The sequence below is a fragment of the Oratosquilla oratoria genome, chromosome 4 (genome assembly GCF_046742065.1).
Source record: "Oratosquilla oratoria isolate Oo_2021 chromosome 4, ASM4674206v1, whole genome shotgun sequence".
NCBI lineage: Eukaryota > Metazoa > Arthropoda > Malacostraca > Stomatopoda > Squillidae > Oratosquilla > Oratosquilla oratoria.
In genome coordinates this window covers 32753728-32769238 of record NC_134780.1, presented here as the reverse complement: position 1 = coordinate 32769238, position 15511 = coordinate 32753728, and the positions used below count along the sequence as shown (strand labels likewise).

Below are 15511 nucleotides of genomic sequence, written 5' to 3'. Positions count from 1 at the left end.
TTGAACAGAAAAAAAAAAAAAAAAAAAAAAAAAAAGGATGAGGGTGGTATGGCCAACAAGGTTCAAATATATAGGAAAAACAGAGGAGGGAAGATAATGAAGATATAGCTACTAGAAAGTAAGAGACTCAAGAAATGGTTGACGTTAGATATTAAAGAATTTATATGTACCGGGTATCAACTTCAGCTCTTCTTCATACTCTTAATGGTAGTGAGCCAGGAGCCATACCAATGCCAGCAATGCCAAACGGAGTTATTAAGCAACCCATCATCAAAGTTGAGCCAAAACCAAAGAAAACAATTCCTGTTGAAACAGATTCTAGAAGTGATCATCTTGAAGCAATTAGAGAGGGCATCAAACTGCGTAAGGTTGAAGACATTAAAACAAAGCCCAAGGAAGAGCCAGAAGCAGATGTTGCATCTATTCTTCAGAGACGTTTTGCCTTTGAGATAGTGACAGTGAGTATGACAGCGATGTGTGGGATGGAACCAGTGCCTAGACAACTTGATTTCCTCAAGTTCAAGAGAAAATAAATGAAATTTGAAAAATGTTTCATGGGAAATGCTCAAACTATGTTAGTGTGAAATTATTCCAGGTGTAGAAGAGTTGTAAGAATTTCTAGATTGGATCTTATTAGATCTAGTGATTTGGTCCTGTTGGCTTTAAGTCTGGGTTCATGCACAGTGAGAGTGGGGAGTCTGGGGTATTGGCTGCATGTTGTTGTGGCAGAGTAGCATGCAGTTGATATTTAGGGTCTATATGGGGCGCCCTACGAACCAGAGCCACACATCATTTTGTCTGTGATAGAGGAGGACTCTGCTCACAGAAAAATGATGAAACTTTTATTATACTGCTACTGTCCCTCCGTTATGCTGTCCCCTAACCCCTTGTTCCTGTCCTGTACCATTTCTCTGAATTTCATTTCTTTGTTTTGCCTACCCTGTGGTGGGGGGAAAAGAATGCTGCCACCAAGTATTCCCACTTGGGTCGTAAGAGGCGAGAAAAACATGACAGGGATTGGGACAAGGCATCCTTCTCCCTATAGCTCCACAGGGGACATTCCTAAGGTTTGGGCCTTTAAATGTGTGTGGATGTGGTACAGATGAGAATAAAAGGGAAGAGATAGATAGTATGTTTGTGAGAAGAAAGATGGACATTTTGGCTTTGAGTGAAATTAAGTTGAGAGGGAAGGCCGAGTGTGAGTTTGGGAGTGTAAGTGGGAGGTTCTGAGGAGTGAAGAAAGGGCAAGGGAGAGAAGGGGTGGCTATACTAGTAAGTGAAGAGATAGGTGAAAGTGTAGTAGAGTGGAAGGAGGTTTCTTCAAGGATAATGTGGATGAAGGTGAAACTGGGAAAGGAGATGTGGGTTTTTGTAAGTGCAAATCGGCCTGGTAGTGAGAAGAGTGTAGAAGAAAGGGAGGCTTTTTGGATAGATTTAAATGAGTTCATAGAGGGATTAGGGAGGAACATCAATGTAGTAGTATTGGAAGACCTTAATGCTAAGGTAGGAAATGAACCAATTGACGGAGTGGTTGGGAAGTGTGGAGTTCCAGGAAAGAATCGTAGTGGAGAGTTGATGGTGGAGATGTGTCTAGAAAGAGAGTTGATGATAGCAAATACAGTGTTTCCGAAGAAAGTCAAGCATAAGTACACATGGGAGAGGGTGGTGGATGGAAGGGTGGTAGATAGTGTTAATGGACTACGTAGTGGTAGATAGGAGTATAATAGGAAGAGTTAAGGATGTACATGTGCTATGGGGAGAGAGTGGGAGAATAACAGATAATTTTCTGGTGGAAGGTAAGTTGAGAGTGGAGGAGAGATGGAGAAAGAGGAAATGGACAGAGGGTAGGGAGGTGCTGAGAGTGAACTCTTTAAATTAAAAGGAAAAGGAGTACAAGAAGAAGCTGAGAGAGGAGTGGGAGGGAGTGAAGGATAGAGTAGAGCTAGGAGTGGAGGAGGAATGTGGATGGTTCAAGGGGGGAGTCACAAAGTGTGCAAAGATGGTGTGTGGAACAAGGACGGGAGGAAGTAGAAAGAAGGGTAGTGAATGGTGGGATGAGGAAACAAAGAAGGTTGTAGAAGAGAAGAAACGAGCTTTCATAGACTGGTTACAAAATAGGACAAGGGAGTCATATGAGAGGTACAAAGAAAAGAAAAGAGAAGTAAAGCACAAGATAAAGGAGGCAAAGTGGAGATCAGATGTGAAATGGGGTAAGAGTATGACAGAAAATTTTGAAAGTAATAAAAAGATGTTTTAGAAAGAAATTATGAGAGGAAGAGGAGGTGAATCAAGTAGAGAAGAAAAGGTAAAAGGTGCAGATGGAGAGATGATAATGGAAGAGAAGGCAGTAAGGGGAAGGTTGGCAGAGTATTTTATGGAGTTGATAAATGTGAAGGAGGATAGGGAGGGAAAGATAGCTGCAGTGGGATGTGCTAAGAAAATGAGAGTGATGAGTGAGGAAAATGGAGGAGAAATAAGGAAAGATGAAGTGAAGGCAGTTGTTGAGGTGAGCACGTAAGGCACATGGTCTGGATGGATGCCATGCAGAATGTCTAAAAAAAGGAGGTACAGGGATGGTGAACTGGCTGGTGAGGTTATTTAATGTTTCCTGGAGAAAGGGTAGAGTCCCAGAGGACTGAAGGAGTGCCTGTATAGTTCCATTTTACAAGGGAAAAGGGGACAAGTGTGAGTGTAGTAGTTGGGAAGGCCTATGGGAGGATCTTGATTGAGAGGATTAGGAGAGGAACAGAGGGAGTAACTGGCGAGGAACAGTGTGGACTAGGACAGGTAGAGGTTGCGTAGATCGGATCTTTGTGGTAAGACAGATATGTGAGAAAGCTATAGGAAAGGGTAAGGATGTTTTTTGGGCTTTTATGGATCTGGAAAAGGCATACGACAGGGTTGACATGAAGGCACTGTGGGAGGTTTTGTAGATATACAGGATAGGAGGAAAGCTTCTAGGAGCTGTCAAGAGTTTTTACGAGAGTAGTAGAGCATGTGTCAGGATTAGAAATGGATAGAACGAGTGGTTTGAGGTAAAGGTGGGACTTCGTCAGGGATGTGCTATGTAGGTAAATGGAAGGGTAGTGTGTGAAAGAAGAAAATTGAAGATAAATGTGGGTAAAAGTAAGGTGATGAGATGTACAAGGGGTGAAAGTGGCAGCAGACTGGAAGTGAGCATTAAGGGAGAGCGACTGGAGGAAGTGGATAGTTTTAGATACCTGGGTGCAAATGTGGCAGGAAAAGGAGTGGAGGTGGAGGTAGAATATAGATTGAGAGAAGCAAGTAAATGCCTTGGTGGATTAAAAAGTGTAATGAAGAATAGACATTTGGGAATGGAGGCTAAGAGGAGATTGTATGAAGGGGTGATTGTGCCAACAGCACTGTTTGGGGCAGAAAAATGGAACATAAGAGAAGAAGAGAGATGGAGTTCGAATGTGTTTGAGATGAGATGTCCGAGAAGTATGATGGGGTTACTAGGCTGGATAAAGTGAGAAATGAGGTGAGGTGAAGAACAGGGGTGCTAAGGGAGTTGGGAGATAGGGTGGATGAAAGAGTATGTGTATGGTTTGGACACATGGAAAGAATGAGTGAAGAAAGACTAGTAAAAGAGGTATGAAAGGCAGATGTGGAGGGAGTGAACATGAGGGGGCGACCTAGGATGAGATGGATGGATGGGGTGAAAGGGGCTTTGGGGAAGAGGGGAATGTCTGTTGAGGAAGGACGGGAGAGGACAGAAGATAGGGGTGAATGGAGAATGGTTGTATATGGATGATGTTGTGATACATGAGGTGGAATTGGTGGGGGGATGGGGGGTGAGGTAGTATGTGTGAGAAAAATTTGATGCAGCCTAAAGGGATTTCTCCCTGTCTTCTCCTTTTCTGCATGAGGGGATGGAGAGGGGGGGTCGCTGATTTAATGAAGCGGCCTTGCTGTGGATGTGCTGTGTCTTGCAACACTGCCTCTGACCCAGGGCAGTGGACAAGATACAGGGATGACCTGTCATCCAGGAGGTGCCAAGATAAGAGGGAGGGTAGTTGGTGGAGGGGAGTGGAGTGTATTGGAGATGGAATGGGTGGGAATGGTTTTTATGCCTTTCTTTTTGGCTACTTCCCTTATAAGGGGGAAAAAGCCTTTGGTATATGTATGTATCAACTACTTAAGTTTCATGCAGTCAAACTAGGTACTTTTGTGACAACCTTATAGATTACACAGCATTCTTTTATGATAGCGAGACTAATCTCCACTCAGAGGAATGACAATTCACCTATACCTTCTATTTACCCTCATTTCTACTACCTTCCCTAAATCTTTTCCTTAAAACTCCCATAACTCCACTTATCAATTTTTTCATACCATAAGCAGGCATGGTGTTAGAGTAACAACACAATCTACATATTCCTTGTGCCACAAAAATGTTTGCTGGAAAAAAAAAAAAAAAAAAAAAAAAAAAAAAAGCAGAGGCCATCAAATGGTTTTCAATCCTGAGAATGTGCTGCATGGGTGTGCATAGATGTAACAATATATGTAAAAGAGATAATGCAACTAACTGAAGAGATATTTTTATTTCATTCCAATATCTAAAGTGTTCCTGTCCTTGAGGACAGTATTACTGAGGATATGGGGTTATAGATATGATAAGTAGCAGAAAGATGGGATAGAAGCTAAAAATGATCATTCCTCTCTGAATGGAGATTAGTCTCCAATCATAAATATTGTTGCGTAATTCTGATCCATACAGGTGTCACTGGTCCCTAAAATATTGACTGCATAAATTTCTGAGTTAGGTTAATGTCTGGGGGTGTTGGTGAATGTTGTAGTTATTGTCTATGGTTTACTGGCACTTCTATCCTTGTGAACTATTTTGAGCTACCATCAGATATGTTATATTTCATGTATTGATCTATTTAGAAGAGCAGAAAGAAGTGGAAGGTGAACCAGTTGATGTTTGTGGATGACAATACATTTGTAACAGTCAGAGGATAGTGTGAAGCAGCTCATGGGTATGTGAAAGGAAAAAACTGAAAATGTAGGTAAATGTAAAAATATGAGCTGTGCAAGCAGTGATGCTGGTGTGCTGGAAGTGAATTTGAAGGGTGAGAGGCTGGACGAAGTGGAGAAATTCTAAGCATTTGAAGGTGCATGTGGCAGTAAAGAAATATGCAAAATTAAAATACAATAGAAAAGTACCCCCACCCTTCTCAAATCACTGCTTAGCCCTCTTGCATATACCCTACGTTGTTGAATTTTTTTTAAAGGTAAAGACCACATAAAACAAACTTTGCCAGAGTAAAAGTACGATAGAAAATAATATAAAATGAGGAGAGAAGAACTTAAATGGGCCATATGCATTTGCAGCAAATTTGTGTATAATTTATTTCTTTTCAGGGGGTTTATCCACTTCTCCCTTGATCCACTTGAGTAAAGGTTGTGTTCCTTTTCCACTAGCAGCACTCACTTCAAACGTGGTAAACTTCTGAGGAGCATTTTTCTTGATGTCATCGAATCGGAGAATAAATAAAAGCTCTCTGATGTTGCGTGGCAAAACACAGTCGACTTTGTTGAAGATTAATGCCACCTATATAGGGAATACAAAAGGTAATCAGGATAAGTAAAATCACAAGTCACATAAGTCATATAGATACTCATAACAGCATGTGATGCAGTCATTCTCTACCCAGCTGTGCATAGTAAGCATTGTAAGAAATAAAGATGAAGAACAAAATAAAAATCAGAGGCAAAAGCAAAATAACAGGATGTAGAAAGTTGGAAACTGAAGAAACTACGCTAATGTAGCCCTTTTTCCTGGACTAGGATTCCCAAAGTCCCCTTCTCTTCTGTTCATAAAAGTCTGATACAATTTCTCATATCTAAGCCGATCAGTCTGGAACACACTTGGTTTAACCTGTAACAGTGCTTTCTGGATATGTTTTTTTCTTACTTGAACCTTCTGAGGAGATGCATTGTTATATGTATCTCTATCCCTAACATGATAATTTCTCATAGAGGAAGAAGTTATGGTATCTTCACCCTTCACCTTGGTCCTTTTTTGAGAACCTCCTACTTCAGTTTGTCTATAAAACACTAATTCTCTATCCTTTTCTAAAATCACTTGATGTTGAGCAATTTCTTCTTCTTCAGATTCCGTGTTTTCTAAGCTTGAAGACACATTAAGTTCACATTGTTCTTCACCATCAATCACTGAATAATCATCAGATGTCCGTCCACCAGTTCCTGAATGACTACTTGAACTGTGCTGCTTGAATTGATCTGAATGCAAATCTTCTTCATCTGTTGATAATCCACTGCTTTCTGTCCATTCTGTAGTTTCCTGGTTATTACTCTTCTCTCTGTGGTTATCCTTCATATCAACACCTTTATGCACTACCAAAGACCTCAGGACTTCCCTTGCAGCTAAAATCTGAGCAGTTGAAAGAAGACTTTGAAGGTCAGCACCCGAGAAATGTTCTGTGGCTTTTGCAGCCCCTACCCAATCTATTTCTTCTTCTAGATCAAGATTGGTTGACAAAGCCTTCAAAATGGAAACTCTGTCTTCTTCATTAGGGAGTGGACAAAATATACACTTGTCCAGGCGACCTGCAAAGATGGATTATACCAATTATACCAACTTTTCAATTACATTATAAAATATTATCACAAACAAATGAATTGATTCACCATTGACAGGGTACAATTGTAGGACAAAACCCAAAAACAGCCTTTACCAACATGAAAGTACCAAGTACTTTCGAGGCTATTACAACTATTTTAACATCTATGCATTCCTGTCATCTTTTGAACTGCCTCAATTCATGTTGTTGGCCTAGATTATATTTTCATACAATTTGTTCCATAAATCTGCACATCTATGTAGAAAGCTATACTTCCTAACATCTTTCAAACAAATTTGCTTTATAATTTTTTTCCTATGACCTCTTGTAGATCTTCCATTCTATACTAGCAAATCCTCTATGTATATATGTGTATGTGTCTGTGTGTGTGTATTTACCTAGTTGTATTGTACGGGAAGTAGAGATATGCTCATGGTGACCCATCTTTGTATCTTGCAACATCTAGTTTGTTCTTAAATTCATGTACGGTGTTTGCACACACTATTGTTTCATCAAATTTCTTCCAGACATCCACCACTCTGTGTGGAAAGCTGTTTTTTTTCAGATCTCTTCTATAACTGCCCTTTTTTGAGTTTCTTTTCATGTCCCCTTGTTTTTCTTCTATCCCAATTTAATAAGTCTTCTCCATCACTTCCATGCCTTTCATAATTCTGTAAATGGCCAACAGATCACTTTTTTCTTCTTTGTTCCAGGGTTAGTAGTTCCAATTTAGACAATCTTTGCTCACATATTAGTTTTGAAAGTGTTTGGGCCATCTTTGTTGTCCATAGAGTGTCCATAGTGTTGCTGTGTACTCCAATCTTGGTCTTATCAGTGTGACTAGTATTTTCTTTACCATTACCTTGTTCAAGTAAGTAAAAGCCACCTTTACTGATCTTAATAAATTGTAGGTTTCTCTGACTATTTTGTTTATCTGCTTGTCTGGGGACATGTCTTTGGTGATGATTACTCCTAGGTCCTTTTTGGAACCAACTTTTCTTTACTTCTTTTGCACCAATCTTATATTGTCCTGATATTCTTTTTTTTTTTTGCTTTTTCCAAATTCCATTATACTGCATTTCTTAATGTTGAAGTCCACTTTCCACTTCTGACTCCATTCCCAGACCTTGTTCACATCTCTCTGTAGCAATTCACAATCTTTTTCCGCATTTACTTTCTTGAGCAGTTTTGCGTTCTCTGCAAAAATATTCATGTAACATTCTACACCTTCATCCATGTCATTTACATATACAGCAAACAATATCAAAGCCAGTACTGAACCCTATGGGACTCTTACTTCTCATTTCTTCCAAAGTAGAGTTTTTATCCATGTGTGTATTTACCTAGTTGTATAATATGGGAAGGGCTATGCTAGTAGTGACCTGTCTTTGTAACTATTCTTTTTCAGAGCTCATCTATAACTATCTTTTTTGAGTTTCTTTTCATGTCCTCTTGTTTTTCTTCTGTCCTACTTTAATAAATCTTCTCTATCAAGGACTTCCATACCTTTCATGATTCTGTAATTGGCCAGTAGATCTCTCTCTCTTTTTTGTTCCAGGGTTGTTAGTTCCAGTTTAGACAATCTTTGTTCATAAGTCAATTTTGAAAGTGTTGGTGCCATCTTTGTCATTGCTCTTTGGATTATTTCTGATGATGATATGGTTTAACGTCACAGACTCCCCCCTAATGGAAGGCTAGGACAGTGCCCCTCACAGAGGACTTTGTAGTGTGGAATTTAATAAACCATGCCCTTGGTTCAACTTCACCAGTGGCAGGATTCGAACCACCATCCCCTTGACCTTCGCTGCAAGTAACATATCCCTAACCTTTTAAACTTAGAACCCACTGTCGATGGAAAAAGATAAAAAGTTTCTGCTGAAGAGGACCACAGAGAGTGGTCGAAATATACAGGAACAATCTTCTCACTTTTTATCTTTTTCCACTGTCAGTGGGTTCTAAGTTTAAATTTTACCAATGTGTTACGACATTAGTGCAATCTAATATCCCTAACCTGTTCAGCCAGCGATTCTTTCTAATTTCTTTATATTCTTTTCTGTATTAGGTGTCCATAGTGTTGCGGCATACTCCAATCTTGGTCTTATCAGTGTGGCTAATATTTTCTTTACTATTTCTTTATCCATGTAGTTAAAGGCCACCTTTATTGTTCTTAGTAAATTGTACGTTTCTCCGACTATTTTGTTTATATGCTTGTCTAGTGACATGTCTGCTAATAATTACTCTTGGGTCCTTTTGTGAGCTAACCTTTTTTACTTCTTTTGTACCAACCTTATATTGCCTAGATATTCTATTCTTACTTTAACCAAACTCCATTATACTGCATTTCTTGATGTTGAAGTTCACTTTCTACTTTTGGCTCCATCTCCAGACTTTGTCCAAATCTCTCTGAAATAATTCACAGTCTTTCTCTGTACTTATTTTCTTAAGTAGTTTTGCTAGTACTGAACCTTGTGGGACTCCACTTATCATTTCTTCCCAAGTCAAGATTTTGTCTCCAACTACCATCCTCATTTTTCTCCCCAACAAGGAACCTTCCATCCATTTCATTAATTTCCCTTGTACACCTCCTGTTGTTTCAAGTTTTCTTAATAGTTTTTTGTGTGGTACTTTATCAAATGCCTTTTTGTAAATCTAGAAAAGCACAATCTGCCCATCTGTCCCTTTCTTGTATTATGTCAATTAGCCTTGAATAAAAACAAATCAAGTAGGTGGCACAAAATCTTCCTTGTCTAAAGCCAAATTGTTTTGGAATCAGTATCTTATTTTCTTCCAGATATCTAATCCATCTACTTTTGATAACTTTTCGCATATCTTAGCTATTCTGTTTGTAAGGGAGACCGGCCTATAGTTTGTTGGGTCTTCCTTATCTCTCCCTTTATGTATTGGTACAATATTTGCATTTTCCAATCTTATGGTACCTTTCCCTTCCTTGAGTGAGCAATCTATTATTTTATATATCTTGTCCTCTAGCTCATCTATACATTCTTTTTAGTATCCAATTTGCAATTCCATTCAGACTGATTTTCTGACATCAAGGTTTATTATTTGATCCTTTATTTCTTTTTGTGTTACATTATTTTTTTACCTGCGGGTGATCTTTCTAACTTTTCTTCTTCCCAATTATGTGCATTTTCTACTGTGAATACAGACTTAATGTTTGTTCATAACCTCTGCCACTACATACATATACCAAAGGCATTTTTCCCCCTTACAAGTGAAGTAGCCAAAAAAAAAACAATGGCATAAAAACCACTCCCACCCATTCCATCCCCATCACACTCCACTCCCCTCCCTCTTATCTTGGCACCTCCTAGATGATGGGTCATCCCTGCATCTTGCTCACTGCCCTGGGTCAGAAGCAGTGTCACAAGACACAGCACATCCACAGCAAGGCTGCTTCATTAAATCGGCAACCCCCCCCCCTCTCCATCCCCTCATACAGAAAGGGAGAAGACAGGGAGAAGTCCCTTTGGGTTGCGTCAAATTATTTCTAATACATACTCCCTCACCCCCATCCCCCACCCATTCCACCTCATGCATCACATCATTCCATCCCCCACCCATTCTACCTCATGCATCACATCATCCATCTCCATTCACCCCTGTCTTCTGTCCTCTCCCATCCTTTCTCAACAGACATTCCCCTCTTTCCCAAAGCCCCTTTCACCCCATTCATTCATCTTATCCTAGGTTGACCACTCATGTTCACTCCTTCCACCTCTGCCTTCCACACCTCTTTTACTAGTCTTTCTTCACTCATTCTTTCCATGTGTCCAACTATTACTCTTACTTACTCCACTGGTCTTCGGGCCACTTGGTGATCCATAACTGCTTTTGAAGCGTCTCGCCAGGTCTTTCTGTCCTGTGGCACCTCCTTCCATTCTCTTGGTTCTATTCTACATATCTGCACATCTTCTTCAACGCATCTCCTCCAGTCTTTTCTAGGTCGACCAAGTGGTCGTCTTCCACGCACTCCACTATTGAGCACTTTCTTTGGCCATCTATCTTCTTGCAACCTTGTGACATGTCCTGCCCATTTCAATCTTTTTAATCTTATTACATTTTTAATATGGGGTTGTTTTGTTTGTTCTCGAATTTCCCAGTTGTGTCTTATTCTCCATTCTTGCATTTGGTTGTCATACACGGGTCCTAAAATTCTCAGTAAAATCTTATTTTCAAGAACTTCAAACTTCTTCTCCATAGCTTTTGTAAGGGCCCATGTTTCACAGCCATACAGTATGACTGGTCTCACTATTGAGTTGTACAGTCTCAGTTTTGTTGTTCTTGATATGGACCTTTTTTTAAACAATTCTATTAGGCTGTAGTAACATCAATTTCCTGCTCCGATTCTGGCTTCCACTTCCTGTTTCGTTCTTCCGTCATTGGTCACCTTTACTCCTAAGTATTTAAAATCTTTAACACTCTCTATGTCCATCCCCGCAATCTGTACCCTTTATGGCAAATTACTCTCTTGCTACCTTCATTATCTTTGTCTTGCTTTCACTGATCTTGAGTCCAACACTTTCTGCAGCTTCTTTAAAGAGTGCCACCAGGTTTTCCATTTCTGTTTGATTCTCTATCATGATGTCAATGTCGTCAGCATATGCTAATAGTTTTATGGTTATATCTTCCAATTTATTCCATCATCTCTCCTATTCATACTAACTCTGATTATTTTTTCCATTGCCAGATTAATAACAGTGGTGAGAGTATGCATCCTTGTTTTAAGCCATCTCCTATCTGAAAAGGTGATGTAGTTTTACTCCCACATCTCACTATGCTATTTGTGTTTTCATAGCATGCTCTTGTTAATCTGATGTACTTGTGTGGTATTCCTAATTCTACCATTATTTTCCACAGAGATGTTCTGCTCACTCTATCATAAGCCTGTTTAAAATCGATGAACAGGTGTAGTTGCTCCCTATCATATTCCCAATACTTTTCTATAAGTTGTCTTATAACAAAAATTTGATCTGTTGTTGACCTCCCTCTTCTAAAGCCGCATTGGTACTCTCCTACTATATGCTCCATGTATTCTTCCATTCTGTTATACAATATCTTGGTGAAAACTTTATATGTAGTTGATAGTAGGCTTATTCCTCTATAGTTGGTGCATTCTAACTTATCATATTTTTTGTGTATTGGGACGATTATTCCCTCTCTCCATGTGTCCAAACCATACAAATACTCTTTCATCAACCCTATCTCCCAACTCTCTTTACACCCCTCTTTTCCTTCTCACCTCATTTCTCACTCTATCCAGCCTAGTAACCCCCATCATACTTCTCAAGACACCTCATCTCAAACACATTCAAACTCCTTTTCTCTTCTTCTCTTATGTTCCATGTTTCTGCCCCATACAGTGCTGTCGGCACAATCACTCCTTCATACAATCTCCTTTTAGCATCCATTCCCAAATGTCTATTTCTCATTACACTTTTTAATCCACCAAGGCATTTACTTGCTTCTCTTAATCTACATTCTACCTCCACCTCCACTCCACCCTTTCCTGCCACATTCGCACCAAGTAACTAAAAATATCCACTTCCTCCAGTCTCTCTCCCTTAATACTCACTTCCAGTCTGCTGCTACTTTCTCCCCTTGTACATCTCATCACCTTACTTTTACCCACATTTATCTTCAACTTCCTTCTTTCACACACCTTCCCAAACTCTGTCATTAACTTCCTCAATCCCTCCTCTGATCCTGCTACAAGCACAGTGTTGTCCGCAAACAACAGCTGGCTTATCTTCCATTTTCTCCATTTTCTTTAACCATCTCTAATCCCTGACCCACTATCCTTGCATTTACATCTCGCACCACCCCATCCATGTATAAATTGAACAGCCAGGGTGACATAACACATCCCTGACGAAGTCCACCTTTACCTCAAACCACTCACTCTCTCTATTTCTAATCCTGACATACTTATTACTACTCTTGTAAAAACTCTTGACTGCTCTTCACAGCTTTCCTCCTATCCCTGTCTACCCTGTCATAAGCCTTTTCCAAATCCATAAAAGCCCAAAATACATCCTTACCCTTTCCTATAGCTTTCTCACATATCTGTTTTACCACAAAATTCTAATCCAAACAACCCCGACCTGTCCTAAACCCACACTATTCCTCACCAATTACTCCCTCTATTCCTCTCCTAATCCTCTCAATCAAGACCCTCCCATAAGTCTTCTCAACTACACTTAACAAGCTGATCCCTCTGAAACTACTACACTCACACTTGTCCCCTTTTCCCTTGTAAAGTGGAACTATACAAGCACTCCTCCAGCACTCTACTCTCTCTTAAACAAACATTATATAACCTCACCAGACAGTCCACCATCACTGTACCTCCTTTTTTCAGATGTTCTTCATGACAACCATCCAACCCAGGTGCCTTACCTGCTTTCATCATCTTAACTTCATCTTTCCTTATTTCTCCATTTTCCTCACTCATCACTGTCATTTTCTTAGCACTTCCCACTGCAACTATCTTTCCCTCCCTATCCTCCTTCACATTTAGCAACTCCCTAAAATATTCTGCCCATCTTCCTCTTACTGCCTTCTCTTCCATTATCTCTCCATCTGCACCTTTTACCTTTTCTTCTCTATCTGATTCACCTCTTCTTCCTCTCTTAATTTCTTTCCAAAACATCTTTTATTACTTTCAAAATTTTGTCATACTCTTACCCCATTTCACATCTGCTCTCCTTTATTTTATACTTTACTTCTCTTTTCTTTGTACCTCTTATATGGTTCCCTCGTCCTATTTTGTAACCTATGAAAGCTCACTTCTCTTCTACAACCTTCTTTGCTTCCTCATTCCACCATTCACTACCCTTCCTTCTATTTCCTCCCCTCCTCCTTGTTCCACACACCATCTTTGCACATTTTGTGACTCCTTCCTTGAACCATCCCCATTCCTCCTCCACTCCTAGTTCTACTCTATCCTTCACTCCCTCCACTCCTCTCTCAGCTTCTTCTTGTACTCCTACTCCTTTTCTTTCTCATTTAAGCAGTTCACTCTAAGCACCTCCCTACCTTCTGTCCTTTTCCTCTTTCTCCATCTATCCTCCACTCTCAACTTACCTTCCACCAGAAAATTATCTGATATCCCCCACTCCCTCTCCTTAGAACATGTACATCTTTAACTCTTCCCACTGCACTACTATTTATCACTACATAGTCCATTAATGCTCTATCTACCACCTTTCCATCCACCACCCTCTCCCATGTGTACTTATGCTTGACTTTCTTCCTAAACACTGTATTTGCTATCATCAACTCTCTTTCTAGACACATCTCCACCATCAACTCTCCACTACTATTCTTTCCTGGAACTCCACACTTCCCAATAACTCTGTCTATTGGTTCATTTCCTACCCTAGCATTAAGGTCTCCCAATACCACTACACTGACATTTCTCCCTAATCCCTCTATGCACTCATTTATATCTACCCAAAAAGCCTCCCTTTCTTCTACACTCTTCTCAATACCAGGCCTATATGCACTTACAAAAACCCACATCTCCCTTCCCAGTTTCACTTTCATCCACATTAACCCCTTCCATATGGTGCCGCATACGAAGGCATCATGAGGAGCAAGTGGATACGCAAGGCTGCCATATCGGCGTCTTGATTATATTTATTGTAGTTGCCCCTCCGTAATGACATACTCTCTAAACTGTCTGTAATCACATTTTCTATTTTCATCAAAATTCACGGGTGAAAGAGAGAACGATCGCTATAAGCGGTGACTATATTTTATGATACGAGTATTATTACGACACGTCGTACGGCTGGCATCGGCTGCTGCCCGTGAGATTTAAGGCCCGTACTGAAGAGGTTAACCTTGAAGAAACCTCCTTCCACTCCACTACACATTTACCTATCTCTTCACTTACTAGTATTACTACCCCTTCTCTCCCTCATCCTCTCTTCACTCCTGAGAACTTCCAACTACACTCCTAAACTCACACTCGCCCCTCCCTCTCAACTTAATTTCACTCAAAGCCAACACATCCATCTTTCTTCTCACAAACATTCTGCCTATCTCTTCCTTTTTACTCTCATCTGTACCACATCCACGCATATTAAAAGACCCAAACCTTAAGGTACTGGTTGGAAAACTCCTTGACCCTCTTATGCCTTTACTTTTTTTTAGGAATGTCCCCTGTGGGGCTACAGGGAGAAGGATGCCTAGTCCTAATCCCCATCCTGTTTTTCTCACCTTTTACAATTCAAGTGGGAAGACTTGGTGGCAGTATTCTTTCACCCCACCACATCTTCTATATATTCCTCATTTCCTTGACGCAGTTTTACTATGTCTTGTTTATTTTTCAATTTACCATTCATATACCTATAGAACAATCTAGGTTGATCCTTACATTTATCTATTATGTCTTTTTCATAGTTTTATTTTCTTCCATGCATATTTTCACATATTAATTTCTCAGTTTGATATACCATATATTTCCGAGTATAAGACGACCTTTGTATAAGACGAGGTACAAAATTAGAGCAAATTTTTATGAATTTATCTCATATTGGTAGTATAAGACGACTGCTAAATTACAAAAGCATCAGTATATCAAACCTACCGTAAAAAAAGAATTGTTTTGATTACGTTTATCAGCTGTTTTTTCCGCTTTTTCTCTTTTCTTTCTCATTATTTAACTGTATCCTTATACCAGATAAATTACTTACTGTATCCTTATCAATTCAAAATAAATGAAATAACAAAGCAAATCATGTATCATGATTTTCTGAGAACACACGTCAACTAAAAAAATTATTTGTTTACGTTCCTGGTTCGACGTAGCTCACTCCACCGCACACAACGGTTGGCACACAACAATCTTGCGTTTATCAGCTGCTTGCTAGAAT

General features: G+C 39.7%; 1 protein-coding gene across 3 annotated transcripts in view; it reads right to left on the bottom strand.

Moving 5' to 3' along the window:
• LOC143024751 (peroxisomal ATPase PEX1-like) overlaps nucleotides 1-15511 on the bottom strand; it is a 33371-nt gene continuing 17860 nt past the window's right edge. For 2 of the 3 annotated variants that reach the window (XM_076183861.1, XM_076183862.1), the window contains one exon: nucleotides 5439-6597. In XM_076183861.1, coding sequence (XP_076039976.1) covers nucleotides 5783-6597 — 815 coding nt within the window. In that variant the 3' untranslated portion in view covers nucleotides 5439-5782. Of the gene's footprint in view, nucleotides 6598-15511 lie in introns of all 3 variants that reach the window. The other variant, XM_076183863.1, reaches the window with a different exon arrangement.